A 25,805-nucleotide genomic window follows, 5' to 3' on the forward strand; every position below is an offset into this window, starting at 1 on the left:
ACGAGTCTATAAACTAATTTAATTATAATTGAAACTTTAATATACAAAGTTTAGTTATCAATGGTATACACCATAAACGAACTACGACATAGTAAACACAGGCATTCTTTACAAGAACCAATTTAGTCTATTTAAAATGATACCATATAATCTCACAAGGCTAAAACTTGTACACATGTTCTACAACTTAAGGATGGGATTGCAACTATCCAGCATTAATAATAATAACAATACAAAATCAAATACTACATGAACATTTTTGGAACAGACTATACATATCCTAGTATAGGTGCATCAAGAATTTGATACGTTTACCTTTATATCAAAACAAACTAGTATAACATTGGTTGTGCTTCTTTATTTTAGTCACAGTTCATCGGAGTCTTCCTTGCAGTCTTCCTTGCAGTCTTCCTTGCCGTTAGCTTTGTCGAATGTTGACATATGACTAACGCCCGTGCGAGAGGAACTGTAATGGTAATAAGATGGCCTTTCTTGTCTGGCACGAATAGGCTGCTTGCATCGATTGCAGCGAAATACCGATTTGAAGCCATCGCGAAAGTTTTTGTTGATAAAACAGTAGGTTATCGGATTACAGCACGAGGAAACATAGCAAAGAAGAAATATAGTTGTGTGCGTTAAGTTAGATATGTGCTGCACAGCGTGATCTTGATCCATTGTCATCCAGGTTTGGACAACAAACAACGGTGTCCAGCATATAAAGTACTCTAGCACGACAGCGAACAACATTTTGATAACGCGCTTCTTCGACACGCGGCTTTTCTCGCTATTAGACTGCCTGATGCCCCGTGCATTGAAGCTGATCTTTGTCGAGCGCTTTCGCTTGTTTGTCAGCTCTACCATTTCACTTGGGGTGATACTTCTCCCAAAGCCGTCTTTGGATGTGCATATACTTGACTTGTGATAAATTGCCCCATTTCCGTTCTGCTCCTCTGAAATGAGATGAATTATGTATTCACATTGAAGGCACATGGAAGTCACAGGGAATTCATGATCTGTAATAAATTATCAATAGAATAATAGTTATTTTGAAACCCAATCAAAATTGATTTTTTACCATATATTAAATACTTCAATAACAAGTAGATTAACTCCTGGCCTATAACTTATACACTAATTTAGCATTATCAAAATGGGCAATGTTTGTGTAAAGGGAGTTTAACGAATGTGCGTACTTCAAAGGCTAATCCGGGACGACACTTTCCGCTTTATGATTTTGTTTAAGAAAGTCTCTTCTTACCAAAAAAATAGTTTAGGTGAGAAGTGTCGTCCCTGATAAACCTGTGCGGAATGTAGGCTTATCTGGCACGACACATTAAGCACATTCATGAACCCTCTTTTCACAGTGCGCGACTCAATGTGTACATCTATATACACTCACCCACTACTTTCTTATCCATTTTCATACCGCTCCAAAGGGTGTAACAAATGCGACCATACGATATGCTCATGATTAGAGTGGGGGCCAATAAAAGGACGAAGTCCAAGAACAGGGTATAAGCCTTGTGAAGGGTCGGGTTGTCCCATTTCTCACGGCACGTGTAGTTTCCAGACGGTGTCTGCTTGTGCTTGGTGAACACAGCAATGGGGATGCACACACAGAAGGCAGCAACCCAGCACACCAGGATTGTCTTATACGAGTGTTTCAGGGTCTGCCAGCTCCGAGAATGAAGCGGCTGGCATATGGCGAAGTAGCGTTCCAGAGAGATGGCCACAAGTGTGAAGCAGCTCACGGTTACCGATACACCTGCAACGAGATGTTGAATGGGACTTTAGCGTTGATGGTTTGTCAATACAAGCATAACGTAAAATCCCCAATCTTCCTTTACCCCAAAACATTAATCAATAATGAAAGGCATGTTCTCGGTACTTGAAGACTTAAACAATAATTAATGAACACAGGAGAAACACGTGCATGTATAAATATGATGGGTGTACATGTTATGATTAAAATATTTATCAAACTTTCGAATAAATATTTTATTTGTAGATATAATACGATAATATTCACGAAAAATATTACAGACATTAGAGTAGTTATATCAAACCAATAGTCTGAAAATCTTAAAGCAATGTGAATTATAGTGTTACTTCTAACATCTTTATTCTACTCGATCACAGACGTCATGTTATCCGCATAGTTTAATCATTATTCAAAATGTATCAATAGTTTGGTAATTTGCTATATATCGTGCATTATGTATCGCAATAAACTTTTAATACCTTAACTGTCGGTGGCTAAAATTTCTTTGTTATAATTAACACATTGCCAAAAAATCTTACTATCAAGATTCCATTGCGTATATACCTGGAAAATGATTGAATTACCAGCTGGCTCTTTGAAGCTATATACGTGGTTCTTAATTTGACAGGTTAATTATCATCGAGACATTTCAATAAATCGCATGTTGTTTTTATTGTTCTTGAAGTGTTATATTAGTAACAGAATAAATTCACTGATTAGGTCTGTTAACACTAACCTTGAGTTATTGAGCATCGCTCTGTGAAAAGTTTTTTAATGCATGTGCGTATAGTGTCGTCCCTGATAAGCATGTGGGGTCCCAGATCAGCCTGTGCTGTCCACACAGGCTAATCAGAAACGTCATTTTCCGCCTAAACTGGATTTTCGTCAAGAAGAGTCTTCCTTTACACGAAAAGTACAATAAAAGCGGAAAGTGTTGTTCCTGATGAGCCTGTGGGGACTGCACCGGCTAATCTGGGACGACACTTTACGCATATGCATTAAACCCCCCTTTTATAGAGCATGGCCAATATAATTTAAGACACATGTTTGGCTTCACTTATTACCACAGATTTACAGGAGGGGGTGAGAAAAATATAGTCGTGTGCCTAGCGTCTAAAAAAGGCCTTTGCAAACAGCGAAGAACCAGATGAGACGCCGCACGATACGGCGTCTCATCAGGGTCTGGGCTGTTTGCTTAAAGGAATTTCTGTAAAAAAAATCTAAACATAAAAATAAATATACTTGACATCCCTAATTTTGGAAATAAATTGATCCAATTTAGAAGGATGTGAGAGTCCACTAGGCATAAATAAGTTAACTATTGTATATAGCATCATGCTGAATTATCTGCCCTTTTCGCATGACTACAAATTTAACATGGTCAAATCAGAAGTCAATTAACAAAATTGGTTCGAAAGAACGTTTGGTCTATTATACAATGTCAAATTAAACTGCAGAATATTTGAATAGTGTCACACCAATCCTCGGATCAAATTTATCGACTTGGTTCACAAGTCATGAGAGTCAATAAACAGAAATGGCAACCGTACAAGTAGCTGTGACTTCCGTATTGATTGTATCTATTACGTTAACAACCTTGAAGTACAGTTGACCTTAATCTAGGTCAGAATATACCTTTCCCAAAGCTCTGAGACCTCTATTCGCTATCGCCTCTCTGCATTTCAAATACGTCATCACCTACAGTGCATAACCAACTGTCGGTAACTTTTTTTAAGTAATTTTGTTTAAGTTATCGGCTATTGATCGCGTTAGACACTTTGAATGTACATGTTAATAAGAAAGCTTCTGTTTAATATATTAAATATAGTTCATGTTGTTTTTACTGATAAACATAAACGTTTGAATGGGATGAACATATAGAGAAACGCCTAAGTCCAGCTAGTAACGTAGTTTCGTTTATAAATGGCATGTGTTCTTACAACACATTTATGATAATCAGTCTGGCGATAAGAAGGTTATAAAAAGTCCAAGGTAACAAACCGCGGGGTCTTATCTAAACGCGTTTAGAACAATAACGTTGATCCGAAGCAAAATTGCGTCATGCTGATAACGACACGGATCTGCGTGGGGTAACAACTAACACGCAATACTCCAATAGTTCAGTCTTATATTAACCCATTTATGCCTAGTGGACTCTTCCATCCTTTTAAATGGGATCAATTTATTTCCAAAATTAGGGATATCTAGTATATTTATTTCTATATTTAGAATATTTTTACAGAAATTCCTTTAAGCAAACAGCGTAGACCCAGATGAGACGCCGCATCATGCGGCGTCTCCTCTGGGTCTACGCTGTTTGTCAATGCCTTTTTTGCTAGACGCTAGGCATAAATGGGTTAAAGTAAACAAAAACAAACGTGTTTCATACTTGCTGTTCTTCAAGTAGATTTTATATAATAATAAATTTAACAAGAATAATCGTATAAAACGGCTTAAACAGAAATCATACATGTTAATATGGGTCGTGCTCTGTGAAAAGGGGGGGGGGGTTAATGCATGTGCGTAAAGTTTCGTACCAGATAAGCTTGTGCAGTTCGCACAGGCTAATCAAGGACGACACCTTCCGCTTGTATGGTATTTTTCTTTTACATAATGTCTTTTCCTAGCAAAAATCCAGTTTAGGCGGAGCGTTTGTCCATGTTTAGCAGTCCGCACAGGCTAATCAGGGAAGACGCTATCCGCTTATATTGCATTTTTCATTTAAATGAAGACTCTTCTTGAATAAATCCAGTTTAGGCGAAAAGCGTCGTCTCTGATTAGCCTGTGTGAACTGCACAGGCTAATCTCGGACGGGACTTTACGCATATACATTAAACCCCTTTTCCACAGAGCCCGGTCCATATACATATTTATTAGGGGATATTTGTTCGGTAGGTTCATTAAACTCGTGATAACGAAATGGTTCTTTCCCTAGTGTTGGCAAATGCCTATACGCTATCATTCTTACACTTTAAAATGGTGATGTTTTTATTATGTAAACGCTAAATATTTATTCAAAGTTGCAGCGCCATCATTTAACAAATAATAAAGTTCATTAGAAAGCCATCCATACATAAAACCTTTAAACCTTAAATAAAAAATAAATTAGAGTTTTTAAAGAAGTCGGTTCTTATAACCGTAAAAATAAAGATCAAAATGTTTCTCAGCAAGAAATGAGATGTTTATTTGCCAAACAGACAGAACAACACAGGTGGTGTGTTCTTTTTGACGGACGGGTAAACCTGGTATGCGTTCTGTTTTAATTCAGAAATTCAGATATAACGAGAAAATGAGGGAATACTGCAATAAAAACTATCCTCGATGCTTGCATATATTGTTTTGTTCAACTATCACCTGCAAAACAAAGTGATTTAGCATATCGTTTGAATTTGATGAAAGAATACCTTTTTTTCCTGCGTATTACTCTATGATGAACTACTTTAACACGTTATCACAGTTATGTATACCTTCGTTATTATATTTAATAATTATCCTCAAAATGAAAAGACATTTTTGTTTCGTAAAGCCTCTTTTGATATTGTTATTTGTTCTTCAAATGTTGACAACAACTCTACTATCACGAGAAATTAAATATCGATTATTTCACTCGTTTCGTTGAATGTAAAAAGGACACTTGCTTATAGATATTTATCTTCTTTCAGTTATATATAACCCGTTTCTGTCTAGCGTCTAGAAAAAAGGCCTTGACAAAAACAGCGTAGACCCAGATGAGACGCCGCATGATGCGGCGTCTCATCAAGGTCTGCGCTGTTTGCTTAAATGAATTTCTGTAAGAATATAGAAATAAATATACTAGAAATCCCTAATTTTGGAAATAAATTAATCCAATTTAGAAGAATGGGAGAGTCCACTAGGCATAAATGGGTTAAATTTATGAGGTCCTCGCTTCACTTCACTGAAACAGGTGTTTTAGCCATTATCTGTACGTAACAATCTTATACATGGTCGTGAATGTTTAATTTCAAACATATTTGAAGATCAATTAAGCAAGCAAAATAATAAAACAACCCCGCTTCCCGAAATCTGGATAATCTTCGGTTCGTGAAATATATTGGTTTTATTGGAATTCAGTCGGAACGCAAACGCCACGCCGGTGTCTGGAAAGTCCACAAAATTGAGCAGTTTGTCCCGATTGCGTTCCTTTTAATTGACTTTTATCGACTGTAATAAACTGCTCGCAGACTCCACATGTAAAGTGTTCTTACAAAAAGCGCTACTTGAAACTTAATAGTGTTTCAATATGAGATTTAGCCTTTGCAAATATAATAAGTATAAGCCGCTTCACCAGACCGTGGTTTATGCTGTATTTTCACTAACGATTCAAATTGATTTTACAATAAACTTGACAGTTGTCCGAGATAAAAAAAAGAAGATAATTTTTAATATCAATCTAACGAAAACATAATTATCAGACTGAACAACAATTTAAATAAGTTAAGCATTGCGCACAATGTTTCGGCCTCTTTATAAAACTAATGGGGATACTTGTTTGTGCCTACACCCATTTGACGATCCGGTGTGCATGTGGACGATCGAGCTGTCATAGTGTGGTTATTAAACGCAGCTGTTAGAGTGTTGTATTGCATAGGTAAAGGAAATACTCGTGCGCAATGAATTTTCTTCTTCTTCACTAATAAGATATCTTCATTTTCTCTTATAATCATTTGTGTTTTGCTGTGTTTCAATTATTGAAGGTATAAGTGATTAAAATATATTTAAGATTAACATACATGTATGTTTCATACGCGTGATGATTTTGATGGCTCAAATAGATGGTAATTTAAGGCCGAGGGGCGTCACTGTTCCGACTGGACATTATTTTTTGCTAATATTTGCGTTCCACTTCATTGTTGCTTTTTGTTCTTGACAAACGACATTAGCAATTATATTTATTGTTATAGCTCGGTTAATACTACAACATCACAGATGTTAAATAAAAACTTCATGTTTTAATTTTGGCGAATTGATGGTTGATATATATCTTTTCGACCTTTCTTGATTTGTTTATGGAAAATGCGATTTGAGTGGTTATCTTTATTCATAACAGTTAGCCCAAACTATAGATTGTTATCGGAGAGGAAATAAACTGAGGAAATATCAAGCCGGTCATGAGAGGGTAAAAATGCTTCTAAGATGGTTTTTTATTTACCACTCAACGTACATAATGTTTGGCATTGGTAAGTTATCAAGAACGAGGCCGTAGCATGTCTTACATCCACGGTAATATGTTTGATTCGAATGTTTTAATTAACATCAATATGTGTCGCGTTCTGAGAAAACTGGGCATAATGCTTGTGCGCAAAGTGTCGTCCCAGATTAGCCTGTGCAGTTCTCACAGGCTTATCAGGACGACACTTTCCGCATAAACAAGATTTTCGGTAAGAAGGGACTTCCTTTAAACGAAAAATACCGTAAAAGCGGAAAGTGTCGTCCCTGATTAGCCTGTGCGGACTGCACACGCTTATCTGGGACGAAACTTTACGCACATGCATATTGAAAACAATAGCAGACAATCATTGTTTGATTCTCTTTTAATTTCAGATAAATACTCAAATACAGGTATGAAGTTATAATGATTAACGAGTTAATGTTTGGTCGTACATATTGTCTAATTCTAAATAATTCCTTGAAAAACGAGGTTGCTTTATGGATTGTAAAACTTTTGATTACTACTTGGTCATTTTACAGACTACTATCACAAACAATGGCTGAATCTCTTATGTTTAATGTTTTTAATGAATACTTAAAGGGATTTGTTAACAATTTAGTTAAGTGAAGATTAAAAAAAAATGGCCATCTATTTAAAAAAAAATCCGTACTCGATTAAACAGCAAAAATAATGCTGAACATGTTAAAATTATCGGAAAACGGATAATGGGTAATAAGTTATTTGAAATCGATATAATAATAAATACACTGAGTACTAAGATAGCCTTTGTGTTTCGCAATATTAAATCCTGCGTTGCGAATCAGCTTTTCCTTCCAGACTTTCCGGGTCCGATCATTGCAACATTTTGAATCAGTTTTCCTTGCAGTAATAATTAGCTTAGACTTTTTAAAACATCATTTATTTGCTGGTATATATATGTACTGAAATGTTTGAAAAAAATAAAAAAATTGCTTTAACGACTCCCTTTAACTAATTTTTAATTGATATTGATTCCCATTTAACAGGCTTAAGGATTAGAACTGGAATAGATTTACGTCCAAAACCGCATTTTTAAAGATTTTTTGTTGATACTGACCTTGCGGTTCACGCGATCGGAAAAATCGAAAAATATCGTTACAAGAAATGTTTAACATGGAAACCAATGTATATTAGTTTTAACGGTACGTTATATGAAATTATTAAACATTTTAAACCAACGAGATCATTGATGAGTGAGAGAATACTTTAATTATTAAACGAAAGTTCTGCATATTTGTCAGCATCAATGATGTATGTACATATTCTCAACGTTGTCACTTGTGTATGTACCATAACGCATAAAATAGCGACACTCGCTTACCTTGGAGGTATCTGATTGAAACACAAACGATTTCACCAAAAACAAAGTTCTTAAGCATAATTGGGATGATGGTGAATGGCATACACAGCACTGCCAGAAGTAGATCGCTTACTGACAGATTGAGTAAGAACACATTTGTTACCGTCCACATTCTTCGGTTTTGCACCAGTGTTATAATAACCAGAAGGTTTCCCACAACCGAGGTTATAAAAATTAATCCGTACAGTGGAAGTGTAAGAATTTCGCTTAATTTCAATTGCGGAGAACGGAACACTTTATGCACTGATGACGATGTGTAGTTAGTGAATGAAGTAGAATTCATGATATTTCCGTCATTGGAACTAGTGTAGCCTTCTATTATAGCACACTCTTGTGTTGTATTGTCCGATTGCAACAGAGATGTATATCCTTTTAAATAGTCCATTTTGTTGAAATTAAATGTTCATTAATAATGAAGCCAATAATAAAGAAATATGTTTACGCTAAAATTGTATTATTTCAAAATAATGCACTGTACTGTTTCATAACCATGTTAAAGTATATGCATTTGTGTTCGATGCAGCACATATTTAACATATATTTATGCTTCTGTCAACGTAATTTAGGTGTTGCATCGGTTTATTATCAAACCACAATAGTTCAATTTATTAGTTGATATATTTTCCAAATAGTGATCACCTTAAATGTCTACAACGCGTCAAGTTTATGTACAGGTCAACCAATATTAACTCCTCAAGCGATTTACTCCAGCGCCACACTGGCGCTTAGATTAATACAAACACTGACAATTGTCCAAAACAGATTTTCACCAAACTATGTTTTGATAAGAAGATATTGGCCAAACCAAGTGTTTCTGCGTTTGCGTCCATCCATCAATTGATCAATTGTTAAGGTCAGTTCTACGAGTTAGTCGCCTGCCGATCGGAAGAATCCTTAGCCAATAATTGTGGACGGTCACCTTTTGCATTAGCATTCGATTGAGTGCATGCACCGGATTGGCATTATTGATGCATTTCAAGCCACTAAGGTATAATAAAATAGATGTTATGATAATCACAAATCCGTTGCTAGTTCTTTAAAGTTATTAAACGTACTTTTTTGCTGTAAACTGTGTTGGAAATACTGAATGGAAAATTTCTCATGCAGCTATAGAGAAATTGAAACTTCAACCCCATCAACAGGCGATGAGTCTGAGCAACACAACTATGTAATTTATTGATGGAAAATGTCGAATTTCCCATTAAATCTACACAATGCAACAACATACGAAGAAAACAAAAACAATTTTATAAAGTAAGGTTCACTGCATTCGAAAAATCAACGCAAAATACGACCAACCAATGTTAATTTATGTGAATAAACACATTATCAGAATCCTATTTGTTATAAAGTAATTATACGCTAATCAAGAGCAAACCTATCAAACATTCAAATAAATTGCATCAAAACGTCACCATTATACAGATGTTAATCCGTAAGTAGTGTTGAAGCAGATCTACGGGCGTTTCGAAAAGCAAATAATTGTCTTTTTCTTATATAACAAAGATATTAACGATATCGGAACTGTAGATACATGTACCATGAGATGCTTTCGCATAATGTCCTCGATATCGTTCGTAACATATTGCTCACTCGTAATCGTATACATTGTTTTGACGTCTTGAAATCGTAGCTCTTCGTTCTGTTTACAACAAAGTTATTACAACAGCGTGCTCAATCGGCTGGATGTCTGGAAATAGTGGATATTGTTTGCTCTTGTGAAGGAAAGTCGCTTGCAAAGAGTATGGTAAAAATACACCTACGATGGTGCTCATTTGACTACATGTTCAATACATACATGCAACTTAAATATTTTCCCTTTGGGCGAATAAAGTACAGACATGCTAATCAACTGATATATGAGCCGTGCTCTGTGAAAAGGGGTTTAATGAATGAGCGTAAAGTGTTTTTATGATATGTTCCGTTTCAAGAAAGTCTCCACTTAGCAAAAATCAAGTTTTTGCTGAAAAGGTCGTTCCTGCTAAGCCTGTGCAGACTCCACAGGCTTATATGGGACGACACTTTACGCACATGCATTAAACCCCTTTTTCGCAGAGAACGACCCATATGTTTATGTCAAATTGCTAATCAACTACTGCATTTAACTATAACGCGTTGGGTAATGCATGACGTGTTTGAATGCTAATAAGTATACATTTCATAACTCAAACACATCTGCGTAACACAATCATAAATGTTATGATAACAAAAATGAAACGCTTCTACTTTGACATTACATCATCAAGAGAATAAAACTATGGTTGTCTGCTATTGTTTTCACTAGTATGATCAACACGTGGAATAACTACTGAGGTTTATGACTTAAGATTTAATAATTTAAGTATTATTATGAGTATAGTTTGAAGTTTATTTGAATAGTTGTATCTCATTATTGTTTGTTTTAATCAATGAAAACGCACCATGTATCTCGTTTTTCCCAATTTAAAACACATAATGTATCGTTTTTTCCAGATACCAAATACATTGATAATGCAAGGTAAAGATGCATTTAATTGATGTTCACAGCTTTTTTTAATCACACACCAGAATGGAGTAATCATGATATATCCGCGCTTGAAAGCTTACAACAGATGCAAATCATCAATTGTTCAGTACAATAACAACTGTATATTAATATACAAATAACACAACCATAATCAATCACACAAAATACAATCCTTTCTCAGTACGGTTTTTGTTGTTTCGCATACCACGCAGTGCTTAATTTACACTTAATAATATGCATTTTAATATGTTATATATTGCCTGTACGAACTTCATCATTGTTGAAAAGGCATACAAACTTGATCGGTGTATTATATGCTATAGTATTATCAAAGGCCAATTGTTGCAAGAGCATTTACACACAATAGTATACGAGATTGCAACGTTACAATGTGTATATTGGATAAACAAAAACATGTTGTTTAGCCGTGTATATTTTGTCCGTTTTTATCATTCACGTTCATTGCTTACGATGCTGATAAACGCCTGGCGAAGTAAGATTATGAAAAAAAAGAGCAACCGAAGACATGGAGATAAGTGGAGAAAATGCCTGTGCTATTACTTTAAGATAAATGAATTCCTGCGAGTGGGTATACCAAATATGGCTACATTGACATAATGCACTAATACAATAGTATTGCTTGTTGTTTTAAGGCTTGTTTAATAGGGATTTTGACTCCTTAAGTAAGTAATCAATAACGGAAGGAATTTAAAGACAAACCTGGATATATTTTTTCATTCGTAACAACAACTTTTTATGAAGAAGAAACATGCAATTGGTATTGAGACAATATACCATCATTCGTAAAATACATTAAATGATATATTTTTATTTGATAAGAATTGTACTAGCGTGTGATAGTAACATGTAATGTAACGTACAACAGTTTCACTTTATTTAAATCAGCTCCAACGTATCGCAATATATCATTTGTGTACATATTCGGTCATAAACACGCAATTGTCGACACTTTCCTCTTAAAAAGCAATAATTATAATAATAATAATAATAATAATAATAATAATAATAATAATAATAATAACAATAATGTCAAATGCTAATAACAACGCAAACAATGCTTTTAAGTTCTCCATTTATCCCCAACCCACATATGTAATGTTAATAATCCCACTTTTCAAGATATGTGTCCGTATGCGTTTTGTGTGATTCGCCTTTTATAATTGACATCAACTTGCTGTTCTCATTCAGATACATAAATAATTGAAAAGGGAATGTACACAGAAACGTAACTTTATAAACAGATGATTAAAATTGGATGTGTGTTTTCAGATAATTCAAACCACTTCTGTATATCAATTTTCAGATAACCGGAATAATAATTTATAATCTCAGGTAAATTTGTATTTAATTGAATTTCTTAGCATGTAATTAATTAACGACGGCAAGTCGTGCCTACATGTTTTCATGATTTTCACGTGCTTGTAACAGATGATATGCTTACGGTAACTAGTAATAAAAGCCGACGAGCAGTTAACAAACTCTCTTCTTGTAAAAGCTTTCTTATAGTTAAATAACCATAGAAAACCGTACGTATACAGTGCAGAAAATTTATCAAATAGTAACATATGATTCATATTTATATTGAAAATGTATTATAAAAATATGGAGTAGTGTGAAGACCAATGCGAATAAAATCATATTGTAAATAGTCGTCGAGAATTACGCGTACTCATTAACCCATTTTTGCCGACTGGACTCTCCCATCCTTCTAAATTGGATCAATTTATTTCCAAAATTAGGGATGTCTAGTATATTTATTTACATATTTAGAATATTTCTTACCGAAATTCATTTAAGCAAACAGCGCAGACCCTGATGAGACGCCGCATCATGCGGCGTCTCATCTGGGTCTACGCTGTTTGCCAAGGCCTTTTTTTCAAGACGCTAGGCATAAAGCGGTTAATTTACATAGTAAATGTTTCTATGTAATTGTCATTAATGACATGTATCACATATTTACTTGTTGAGTCAAAGGTCATGGATCACCGCTCACTTTAATCGTGCTTAAGGCAATTCATCTGCGTAAATGTTATTATACGGTTACCGTTATTTATTAGTTTTACGCAATTTAAAGCGCTTATGACTGTAAAAGCTGAGTGTATGTTTAATTGAGGATGGACTGCTTGCTGGCCAGTCATTTAGCAAGTTTAATCCGTCGCTGTTGCAAAATCGAGTTTTCTATCCACCACTCCGATTTAAGCGCTAATTACTTTACACTTTACATACAGAAATCCGAGCAATTAGCGTTGCATGTGTATGCAAGGTTGATACGCTGGATTTTAGCGCTAATAGTCGTGTATTCATGCACTTGCTCGATAGAACGTTTATCTTGGTGAAAAAATCTTATAAATTCAGGTGAAATTATGATTATTATAATACCGTAGTTGTTATTTGGTAGAATCTGTGTCATAGTTGTTGAGTAGAAGCTTTTATATTATTTAAGAATTATGTTTATTAGTAGAAATTAATTTGTTTTGGAAGAAGTTGTGCTTAAGTAATGTTAGCGAATTTTATTGTTTTACAACACAGGTTGTTGCAATCTGCTTGTGCAGTAGTAGGATTAGTTGTAGAATGATAAGATGATGTTCTTGATGTAGACGAAATTGAAGAATATAATGTGTGGTGGTAGTATTCGGAGTTGTAGTAGTAGTTGTAGTAGTAGTAGTAGTAGTAGTAGTAGTAGTAGTAGTAGTAGTAGTAGTAGTAGTAGCAGTGGTAGTAGTAGTAGTAGTAGTAGTAGTAGTAGTAGTAGTAGTAGTAGTAGTAGTAGTAGTAGTAGTAGTAGTAGTAGTAGTATTGGTGGTGGTTGCAGTAGAAGTGGTGTTATTCTTGTTGTTGTCGTAGCAGAAGTATCAATCATATGGCCGGTTGTTCTATTGTTATTCCGTAAACTAGATATGACACTTTATTTGGAATATGTTGATAAAAAAAGCTAGTGAGAACACCCCCACCCCCCGCAAATGCAGAACAGTAGCACTGTACACATGCGCGAGTAATAATCGATGTTATCCTATTGAGACAAACATTGTCCGTATGAAGAAAATAATGCAATAAACATGTTTTGACATTTCCAGAATTTCTTTGGACAATCAATTCGCATACAATGAGCTCTTTTTATTGACATTAACCGAATTATATGTGTTTTTATCATTAATGGTATTTCCTAGACAGGTGCTGTAAGGCTGCGATGCGCCCTATCAATAGCGATATGCGCGACTCGAAACATGGCCGCAACTAGATTACATAATATAATCTATATGTAATTGTTAAAAACGTTATTATACAGTTTTTGCATTACTTCCAAGAAAAACGTCAAATCGATGACAAACATATACAAATTTTAAGAAGATATAATTGTTCGTTCACACTTTTGAAAGTTGCAATTAATAATAGCATGATTTTGGATTACTGTTTTTATCAGTATTATTGTTTTAAGCGTATCTAATGAAGGGATTAACATTAAAATCAACTCCTGTTCCAAGAAACAAGTCTTGTAGCGTTTTTGTTTAGGCATCTTTTCAGCCATTAAACCATACAAATTGCATAGAATTGTTTCAGTTCTTTAAGAATCTCCGTATCGTAATCATCTTTGTGATCTTGAGGAAACATATTGATCATTAAATAGTACGTAAATTTTACATTATACAAGTGGACGATACAAAACTGAAATGAGATTCGATTATACTCTCTATGGTGTCCATTAATGATAACATATTTGAACATTTGGGTTATTTATAAGCTCTTTATATAAAATACAAACATTGTTGATATTTTTATCGCTTAAATCGCCTGAGGCTTGGAAGCAGTGGATTTATATTTTACTGTACTACACGAATAAAGCGTGCAGTTAGTTTAAATAAATAAACCATTGTGCAAATGGACAATATTATAAGCAATTGGTCATTTGCCTTGAATAATCATGATCATGTTTCTGAAGTTTCACTATTTCTGTTTATCTAAGATACAAATATTATTAGTTCAAAATGTCAGTAAACGGTCACGTAAATATGTCCATATATTTTTACAAGACGATGGCAGTACACAACATTGTTGAAATCATTATCGCGAGTCTGATACACTTAACGATTTGCTGAACTGGAATAAAATGCCCATTAGTTTGTCCTTGCACAAACAAGCAGTTTGGAATTGTTAACAGATGTCTATTATTTCTTCGTTCGAACTCTACGTTTTCATCGACAAAAGAATAACTGACGATTGATATTTTTCATGAACATAAGCACGGGCAATACACTAATTATCGTAGATGAAACAGCCTTTGGATACTGCGTATTTTGAGTGGAAATCATATAGGAAAACATACCTCGAGGGTCATGTACATAAACAACATATATGGGTAAGGTTCAATACCCCTCGAGGGTCATGTACATAAACAACATATATGGGTAAGGTTCAATACCGTTTTATTCCGAGGTTGACGATCTTGAAACAAAAACAAACGAGGAAAGCACGAATACCGTAGAACCAAATCGGCGTTTTCATAAAACAAAATTTGGTGGCTAACCAGGTACGTACTTTACGTTTTTCCTTTAAAAACAAGTAACTGATTGGTATAAACTTTAACACAAAATAGGCAAATGACTTGTTAATATAATACTGATTTATGATTTCTCGGGTGTCTTTGTCCTGCGACTTGTTAGTGATTATAACTGCGCTCGAGTCTTAGAGTCAATTTACACATATACGGAATGTTTTATTAATGGTATGTATCTTTTCGAAGTGAATTGAATTACACGCAAACATACTACACTATTACTATGTAATCCTTAAATGGTATTTCATTGTACTCTTAGAGTCAACACAGAAATATACACAATAGTGATTGCCTAATATTATTCGTCTTTTCGAGATAATTTAGTTTACAAACAAAATAAATAAAATAATATGATGTACTTCTGACCTAAAATGATAACTAATTGCATAAAATATGCTTCGTAGCGTTCCAATATTTCAGAAAAACATTTCCTTTAAATATAAGGAGTATTTTCATGGCAAACGTATATCATAGACAGTTCTAATCTTCTCATACGTATGATTGAATCTGCAGCATGGTTTGTGTCAGATTCAAGCAATGCGCATGCTCGTCCAGTGATTTATATTTTCATTTAATTACACACACACACACTCACACACCGTTTTTTCACACTTAAGAGAACCAACTTGTGAGAGACATTGATAAACTGGAAAAAAGATACGTGAATGAAGATAGCATGGTATTTGTTCATTGTTACTGCATTCCGGAGAGGATGCGTAGCTGAATGTGGTTTAATAAGTTTCAAATGAAAACCAATTTTACAAACCGTGATACAATATAACAATTTTACTTCACTGCTTGCAGTTTATGACGATAGTAGGGTAGGGCATGCACAGATGTGATGTTTATGTACGCAAAAGAATAACAATGGTACAAGTGTTATTAAACTGACGTTTACCTTGTACTGGACCTACTCTTATTGTGTGAATGTAGACAAATTACGGGCTTATTAGTAATTACACATACGTTTGAAAAAGCTACAGCAAACCCATCTTCCGTCCTGATTGTTTGCGCCTTACTTTCTGCCAATTGATATTGTGTTTGATCCTTATTTTACTGTTTCTGATAAACTGAAATCTAAGTGTGATGAACAAACATTGGTAAACAAGATTTGTCCTGGACTTGTTATATACGTTTAGTTCAAAACAAACTAAAATGACACCTATATATCACTTCAAAGATGGAGTGAAAGACGGAACGAAAACAATAGCAGCAAAATAATAACTCACGTAAAAAATCCATTCCATTTTTTGAGTAAAATTGCCACAATGTAAAGACAATCTGTTTTTTAAAACATAACTTTATTCAAGAAAACAAAAAGTACCGCAAATTTAGAGAGTCGATAAACAAGTTATTTTAAGTATTCCGAAATTATGTCATGACCTTCACGACGTCCAGTTTTTACTTTCGGATAGATAAAGCTGTTTCAATAAGGCTTTAACAGTTTTCCGAATTCTCCAACTTAGTCGAAAAAAAAGTATTCAACACATCAAGCGGATTGCAAATCTATATTAGTAAAGAAAAGTTATTTGTGGTGAAATTTAGGAATCCACATAAAATACGCAGGGATGTAATCGTATACTAAATACATAGGCGATATGGGTGTGCTTTTTGGATGAAATCATGGAAAAAAATGTCATTTTTTAATCAAATTAAATTTATTCACGAGCGCTTGTTGCCGTTTACGAGAGCATTTTCGCCCTAGTTGAACGAAACACCAAAGCAATGCGAACTAAGGGTACGGTGTTTTATGATTTGTATTGTGGACGAATTTTTTGCTTTCGATGTAATTACGTGTAAAATACAGGACATAATTATCCTAATTTCAACATAAGAAAGCAGGAGAACAGATATTAATTTATTTCTCGTACAACGCAAAATCAAGGGAGGCATTTTTTTAGGCTAAAATGGAGGGAGTTAATGCATAAAACAAGAGCACCGCATAACGGGTGCCACGCTCGGCTGCGGGTGCAGTTTTGAATAAATGAAATCTCGTCAGAAATAATTTTTTTAGAGGTCACAGTGACCTTGACATTTGACCTAGTGACCCAAAAATGGGTGTGGCATGTAGAACTCGTCAATGTACAGCTACATATGAAGTTTCAAAGTTGTAGGTTGAAGCACTTTAAGGTTTTAGCACGACGCGGACAGTGGACGGCGGACCACACGACGAGCTGGCTATGACAATACCTCGGGTTTTCTCCGAAAACAGCCGAGCTAATAAGCAGTCCCTTACAGAGAACTTTAACAGGAATTAATTCCCCGATAACTTTCACCAGCTCATTACAAAGCATTTAATAAATAACCAATATATAACTGAGACATTGTTTGATTATCACATAGGCTCAGTGTGGCTTTAGGGGTGAAAGCAGTGTGTAAAAAGGTAAGGTATTAAAAAAATGATTTATTTAATTATAAAATGGTATTTTAGAATTAACTTTTCTATTAAATATACTGTTATTTAGCAACTCTTCTTTCTGATGATACATGATCAAAGCTGACAGGATATTCCAATTCACCTCAAATACAATTTTTCGAAAAAAAGAAGTAACGCTAGTGAGGCAATAATTGAGAATTATTTCTAGGATTCTCTTCAATATTTCAACACTCAGATAATAAGTGAGGACCATTAAAACTTCGAACTTCAGTGGTTTGTTTTCAAAACTTTATTCCGTACAACTTTAAATGGCTTTACACACAGTGTGGTGTATATTGTCGTTTAAACTTTAATGACCCCATTTATTGCGCCATTTCGAATATGAATGTTACTCATGCGCATACAGCATTACAATGTTGCATGCGTAACACATAACGTGGCGAAAAGCAGCGACCAATATAATATGCATAACCCAGCTAATATTCTTAACAGTCATTGTGTACCGTAGTGACGTCACCATCTATAGTATAGAATGTCTTAAAGTGATATTATGGTCATTTTTCACAGTTGAATTGAACTGAAAAGAATAAACAGGTCAAAAGAATTAGTTAAAATGTGGTAACTGACCAATAATCTACAACTCATCTTGCTACCAGTTGTTAATAAAAATATATATATTATTTTCGATATTTTACATGACTCACCTAGTCCTCTAAGCCGAAATGATCCGTAAAACTAAATTGTGTCTTTGTGCCGTACGAACGAATCTGCATGACAACCTACATTAAGACTCACATCGTACATTGAATCATTTCTGTCGTCAGTTGTCAAAACGAAAGTACGGTTGATATTCAAATGAATTATTTTTCTCTTTCCGGGATATTGTTTTAATATGTTGATGCTGCATTAACAAATAAAAGTGAATATGAAGTGAAAACACCAACAATAAACAACGGTTGCGATAGAAACCTACATACTGTAAGATGCACATAATATCACTTTAACAGTTATACAATAAATCAACAGTTAGTAGTTTTCAACCTCTTCCACCTACCGTATAGTGTTTAACATAAACATAGTTATACTGTATTATCATAAGACACTGAAAACATAACAAAATATGCAGCTAAATGGATAGTATTACAACGCAAAGATACAATTTAGCATTGTTTTATTGATTTATTTCAGCCGCGGGAGCCGTTATCACTTATACCTTAATTAATTTTACAGCTGTTGAGCGGGCGGTCTCGTAAATAACCGATTGTTGCACAAACATTAATTCTTCAGGGAATAAAATATTATGTCTTCATTCAAACGTCCAAAATGTGTGTCCGCATATTTTAACTTCATCGCAGGTTTATATTAGTCATCCTATAAATAAAAACCGGTACTCGACAAAGTAACAAGATTTTCGCTTAGTGTTTAACCTTAAAAAATACCAAAAGAGTGCACTGCATTTATTTACAGTATAATTATAATCAATAACATGGGCAATGAAATAATTATACAATCGAATACATATTTACGGACATTCATATAATGCATTCGAATATATTCGTGTGTGGTCATATTTTCATTAACGTTTTATCAACTATGAATGTTATTGCAAGGATTTGATGCCTTTTGCAGTTGAATGTCTTTCTTCCTGTTAACATTTTATAATGTGAGTCGTGTTCTGAGGAAACTGGGCAAAATGCATGTGCGTAAAGTCCGAACAGGCTAATAAGGGACGACACTTTTCGCCTTAATCGAATTTTTGCTAAGAGACTTCATTTAAACGAAAAATGTCATAAAAGCGGAAAAGTGTCGTCCCTGATTAGCCTGTGCGAACTGCACAGGCTAATATGGGACGACACTTTACGCACAAGCATTATGCCCAGTTTTCTCAGAACACGACTTATTAGGTAAAGAATAACGTTTTGATTAGTTACTTAATTTTTATTTAATCCGATCGGTATGCATTAACGGTCGTTTATATAACTTACAAATATTATTTATTAATTAAATATTTTATTGTCTTCTTTAAAACACATTCAAAAACACGGAAGGAGTCATGGATGTTGAACATTTTTATATTATTTAAGGATACTGAGCGTGCATATGAGGTTTCATATGTATTGTATGCTTTATTCATTTTATTTTTGTAAGTTTATATGCACCACTTAATAAATACCAGACAAGACTTTCCGGAAAAAATGTGTTTGCCAGATTATGTTCTTTTCTCCATCTCACTGTATACGTGATCTCACGTGTCTGGTGAACAGAACTTCGTACCGATTTTCGTTGCCCTGGGTGATTTAAACGATAATGTGTAACCGCATATTTTAATTTCGGATTATATCGTATGGTATAGACATCGTAAAATTAAGCAAGGTATATAATAATACTATTTCGTTTACTCAATATAATTTAAATTACTGCGTCGTTTACAAGACTTCTTCCTGAGATATGTCGAGGTAAAATGGAATCCCTATTCATGCTGATTGCTTACAAATGCAAATCTTTAAACAAGAACTGGTTATGTAAAAAATGATGATTGAAACACCAGGACATTTATTTAATAAGCATAATGAATGTTATTAAAAGAAATGAAAAGTGCATTCGATTTATTTTCAGATGCCCGCGAAAGTAAAGATTGTCTATTAGCGAGCCTTATAGAATAGATAAATACCAACAGTCTCTTTATCGTTGATCAAATAACTTCAATCGAATGTTATTGCGTCATGTAGATCTTGGCTCGATGTGCTTATTAAAATACCAGACTAGCTACAGAACATATATCTTCGTGGGTGAGATTCGATCATACGAACACATATGTGAATAATTAATTACAACCTTTTTCATTTTTTCAATAGTGAGGGAGTAGAACCGAGGTTAAAATAACGTAATTGCTACAGAACACTTACACGGATGGAAAGTACGTAATAGGTATGTTTTCGCTCTACGATAACAAACATTATTTTCATAAACCACACTATCGCAGCTTGTTTGCTGACTCGTGTTTATTTTCATCAAAAAATTACAAACAGTAGATGGCAAACGTTTCGTGTACATGAACGGATCTTCAAATAATTAATTGAAATCCATGTAGTTTGGTGCACTAGAAGTGGATGATTGCCAACACGCTTCAGTTAATACCAATGTTTTACTCTTATGTTGCCCTAGATAAAGTTCATTCATTCATTTGATGATTTTTTTTTATTTAAAGTCTCTATAACGATCAAAATCAAAGAAAATGTCGTAAAGAATTTTGTAAAATAAAGTTAACACCTAAACAATCAGTGTTCCTTATAGCAATAGCCACAATTTCAACGCTAGATGTGGTATGATTACATAGATTTGGGTAGATACAAAATGCTCTTTTTTATTTATTTGTGACATAATTAATTCCATTTTAATTTCCCGCGAATATATCTATTCATACGACACACGAACACCATATTAGTATTTATGTGTCGTATGAATGATGTCGTTGCGGGAAATTAAAATAGAATTAGATATGCAAAAACAATAATAAAAACGAGTTTTTGTATCTACAAACGTCTATTTTACCAGACCACATATGGCGCTGAAAGTTCGGCAATTGCCATAAGGAACAAACACTGATTTTAAATTGGTTCAGTTTGTTTTACGAAAAATTATACGAAATTTTCGTTGATTTTGAGTAGTAATGTTACTTTAAGAAGCGTTGATATTACTTCGCCGGAATTATGTTCATTACATTAGGAATGTTTGACCGTTTTCTAATATAACACAATAGACATAATATTCGTTAACCAACGTTATTCGAATATTTCCAATATTCACCCATTTTGTTATTTCGCCAAAATAGTGAAGTTATGGTAATCCATGTAATTTTATTAAAATACATCAAGCAATTGTAATATTTCCAATAAGCCATAGAAAATAAATAACTAGATTCTCATCCAAATTTTGGTGAAAATTGGGTCGGGTGGGTTGGTTTTATTTTTTATTTTTCATTTAATGTGTCTGACATATATATAAGTAATGAAATGTTCACGAATTTGTTGGTTTATATGCATAACGCCTATATGTACGTATGTATGTAAAATTATATAGAATAAAAGAAATACATTATCCAAATTTTATTATTGTGTTTTATTTTACCCTTTTAATATCATGTCAAACATATTATGACATTCAATGAAACATTGACTAGACAAAGTATTAAATAAAATACAAATATGTAACAGAACCCTTTACATAGTTTTTTTCAGTATGATTAGACATGATTGATTAAAACATAGTATGCATTCAATAGACAGCATTTACTATTTCAAGTTAAATTTGTATTATTTGGATGAAGATGTTGAGAATGAAGATGATACACATTTAATATGGGAAGTTTCAGGGGTGTCTCCAATACTAAAGTCAATGCAATTTCCTAGGCAGCCGACAGTTTGACTAACTGTAACATCGGGTGACACCTGTGTCAATTCTAATTTATTTCGGCCGACGAAGGCACAGGCGATTTTCAGGTGGTCAACTTTCAACGGGGCTTGATCATACGAACCACAAATATAGTCATCGTACAGGTCCGCGAGAGTTAAAGTTTCTGCACATTTTGACACCCCGTACCAATCTTTTACGGTTGTAACGCCGTTTCAAAACCTCAAAACAAGACACATTTTTTTGTTGTTTTCGCTCGATCACTTACATTTCAGACGACGCTCGTGCGCCGTTAAAATTCGATAAGCGTCTCGGAGACATTGAGTTGCCGATTCGCAATTCGCTATTTTCGTACTCTTTCAGCCGTTTCGTCCTCAGTATTTTGCGGCTCGATTTTTTTTTCAAAATAAAAAATGTTCGGCGGGATTATTTTCGATGGGCGGGCGGGGATGAGAACCTAGGAATTTATTTTCTATGGCCTTAACTATTTTAAAAGTCATAACAGCACTTACATGCTTATTAGTTTGATTTAAGACCGCATTGGTTTTATTCTCATCAGCGAATTCAATTACATTTTAAATAAAATCACGCATTGTTCGCTTCATAATTGAAAGAAAAAATTCGTTCACATACGAAACATTTTTTGTTAACATGAACCTTAGACATTTCCAAAATTAAACCGTTGTCATTATATATTGCAACACGGTGCAAATAAAAATTACCCATTGTTCTGTTCCGTACTTAACACTTCAAATTCACAGCAGTTGCCCAATCGTAACAAAGTCGATAAAAGTAGCTCAAATTTCATGTCACGATAAACCGCACAGCTTTGTTTAAATTGACCTTGTTCTACATTTATCACTTTTAAACATACAACCTACTTTTGGTCCTTTTGCCTTTCCACAATAATTCAATGTTTAACGTACATCGTGTTAAGAATGACGGCGTTCCATAAGCTCGAGCTAAACAAAGATGTTAATCGCAAAAGTATCCGTCTATATTATATGAACATTTTAATTTTGTAGTATTATGGAAACATTTATTTAAAACAATATGTTTACGAGCAACATTTGCGATATTTACTATTAATACTGTTTTGATATTCGCCAACAACGGGAGATGGTCACAGCAATAAAATTGTTTGTTGACGAGATATGATCAATTATAACATTAGAGATCATCTCGAAAAAGTATTAATGATTTATCATTAACTTCATGGTCAAACCGTTAGTTGATATGTGCTCGTGTCTCTGAAAAAAACTAAATGCTAAAATATATGGTTTATACGTGTAAAAATTAAATTTCCCGGAAATGACATGTGACCTTATGTAATAAAATTAGATAAATGAATGAGAATTCATATCAATATCTCCATCAGATAATTAAATAAAACTTAGTCATCAAAAGAGGCGTAAATTTTCATATCGCTTACTTGCAGGTTATAATTAAACATGCTAAGCGTGCACTTATTACTGATTTATCACGCAAAATATCCAAAATAACATCGGTTTATGAATATCTTCTTTTTATAAGAGTCCAACAAAACAATTGTTCAAAATTATGCTCGTTATCGCTCTGCGCGGGTTGGGGTGGGGGCTTTTCGAATTGTTCAATATTAACGAATTGTCAAGGTGTACACTATAGTTTGTATTGTAATTTAATTTTAATATAAAATACCTCGAGCAGATAGAATGTTCGCAATATATAATTCTACAAAATTAAACCAGAATCACATGTTTTTAAAAGATTTTTAAAAATACCACATGTGTGTATGCTCTGATTGAAAATACACCCATCTTAAAGTATTAACCCATTTATGCCTAACGCCTTACAACGGTCTTGGCAAACAGCGTAGACCCAGAGGAGACGCCGAATGATGCGGCGTCTCGTCATTATCATTCGGCGTCTCGTCAGGGTCTGCGCTGTTTGCTTAATGGAATATCTGTAAGAAATGCATATACTTGTCATCCCTTATTTTGGAAATAAATTGATCCAATTTAGAAGGATGGGAGAGTCCGCTAGGCATAAATGGGTTAAGACGTGCCCATCTGTCTAGAGCGAATACTTGTGGATAGCAAAGGAGTCAAGTCAATACTTCGGTGAAGAATAACGGAATAACTATTATTTATTATATTGTCAATAGTTATAACTGCAGGTCATTGCTTACCTTGTAAATATCGTATAGATATGCACATGACTTCCCCGAAGACAAAATTGCGAAGCATGATAGGTATGATAGTGAAAGGCATACAGAAAATGGCAAGAAGCAGGTCGCTGACTGCCAGATTCAGTAGAAACACGTTCGTCACAGTCCGCATCATTTTGTTCTGTATTAAGATGATAATCATAAGCATGTTGCCTGCCACTGCAAAAATAAAGATAAGTGCGTAGAGAGGTAACGTTATTATATCACTTGTTTTCAACTGACTGAAACTCTGAACAGGTGTCGTAGCCGTTTCATTATCAAAATAGTCCGCTGTTGTCGCGTTTTTGATAATTTCTTCTGTATTGATGTTAATGTAGACTTGAGTGGAGTTCAGTAATCCACCTAATATCAGGGTTGCACTTGTAATATTCGACATGTTGAAAATTAAAGAACTTGCAGGTCGTGTACTTATTCAATTAATTTTATGATGAAATATAAAGACATCCACAATAAAAGAATCTATCAAAGTAATTTTAATATTCAAACGATTCATACGGTGAACAAATGTACACTCCTTTCAATTTTAATTAAATGGCAAATGGCAAATGTTCTCAACTTTTACTTTTCGTCTCGATATAAAATGTAATACAATACCAACACATAATCCAATAGAGAAAGCTATTCAACTCGTTTCAACCGTATAATGTATCAATGTTTATGTTAGTATTATATCGCTTAATCCCATCATTTTAAACATTATTGTGCATTCACGTTTAATTTATTTATCATAAGGTTAACAATCGGTCAATCCTTTAATGCTCGAGGATAAATTATATTTAATTGTTCTGACCCCGTCTCTTATGCATTATTTGTCTTTCAGTCAGATTATATGTCTGATTCACACTTTATGTCAGTAATAAAAATAATATTCCAAAACGAAATGGGTTATATCGCCCTCTGGCAACTGTGGCAACTGTAGTTCAAGACGCGTCACTCCATTATGAAATGGTATCAACGCGGCAACTGGCTGTTATTTAACCCTCACTTCGAATGCAACGTAAACCTAGCGGCAGACTGGAGCTCTGCATCCTGATCAAAACGATTGCTATTCCTCACTATCCAACAGTGATGCTTCGATATTATCTGAAATTCTATGGCTATCGTTGACATAAGCCCGATTGTCTCTGTGATGCCGTGTTTGAAATACGAATTGCCAATTTAAAACAGTGTATCCACTGGACAATGACATACTATTATTTATCACATGCTATACCCTGTTTCCCATGTAATACAACCGTAACGTATTTTTTATATTACACATGTGTAATACAACATTTGTAAGCGTTTTCATTAGCTTAGTTTCCGTTTATTGACCAATCGCATTTTGTTATTTTGCTGAAATAACGTTGCAACGTCAAATGACGTCACGAAATGTAAACAACATTCGGGATTAATCATTATG

The 25,805-nt window shown here is 34.2% G+C and overlaps 1 protein-coding gene across 1 annotated transcript; it reads right to left on the reverse strand.

Annotated features, from left to right (window-relative positions):
* On the reverse strand, positions 1–25,367 carry LOC127879140 (cholecystokinin receptor type A-like). Its single transcript, XM_052425808.1, has 3 exons — positions 24,365–25,367; positions 1,400–1,765; positions 1–950 (listed from the first exon to the last, which is right to left on the reverse strand). Exons 1-3 carry the CDS (start codon positions 24,777–24,779, stop codon positions 367–369), a joined length of 1,365 nt encoding a protein of 454 aa, XP_052281768.1. The 5' UTR covers positions 24,780–25,367; the 3' UTR covers positions 1–366.
* Between the last annotated feature and the right edge of the window lie 438 nt (positions 25,368–25,805).

This window comes from Dreissena polymorpha, chromosome 4 (assembly GCF_020536995.1).
Source record: "Dreissena polymorpha isolate Duluth1 chromosome 4, UMN_Dpol_1.0, whole genome shotgun sequence".
In the NCBI taxonomy this organism is placed as follows: domain Eukaryota; kingdom Metazoa; phylum Mollusca; class Bivalvia; order Myida; family Dreissenidae; genus Dreissena; species Dreissena polymorpha.

Coding starts and splice junctions, on each gene's coding strand:
- LOC127879140 (XM_052425808.1), bottom strand. CDS start 24,779: ATGTCGAATATTACAAGTGCAACCCTGATATTAGGTGGATTACTGAAC. Junction 1,766..24,364: donor ATCTATACGATATTTACAAG/GTAAGCAATGAC, acceptor ATCTCGTTGCAG/GTGTATCGGTAACCGTGAGC. Junction 951..1,399: donor AATGGATAAGAAAGTAGTGG/GTGAGTGTATAT, acceptor ATCTCATTTCAG/AGGAGCAGAACGGAAATGGG.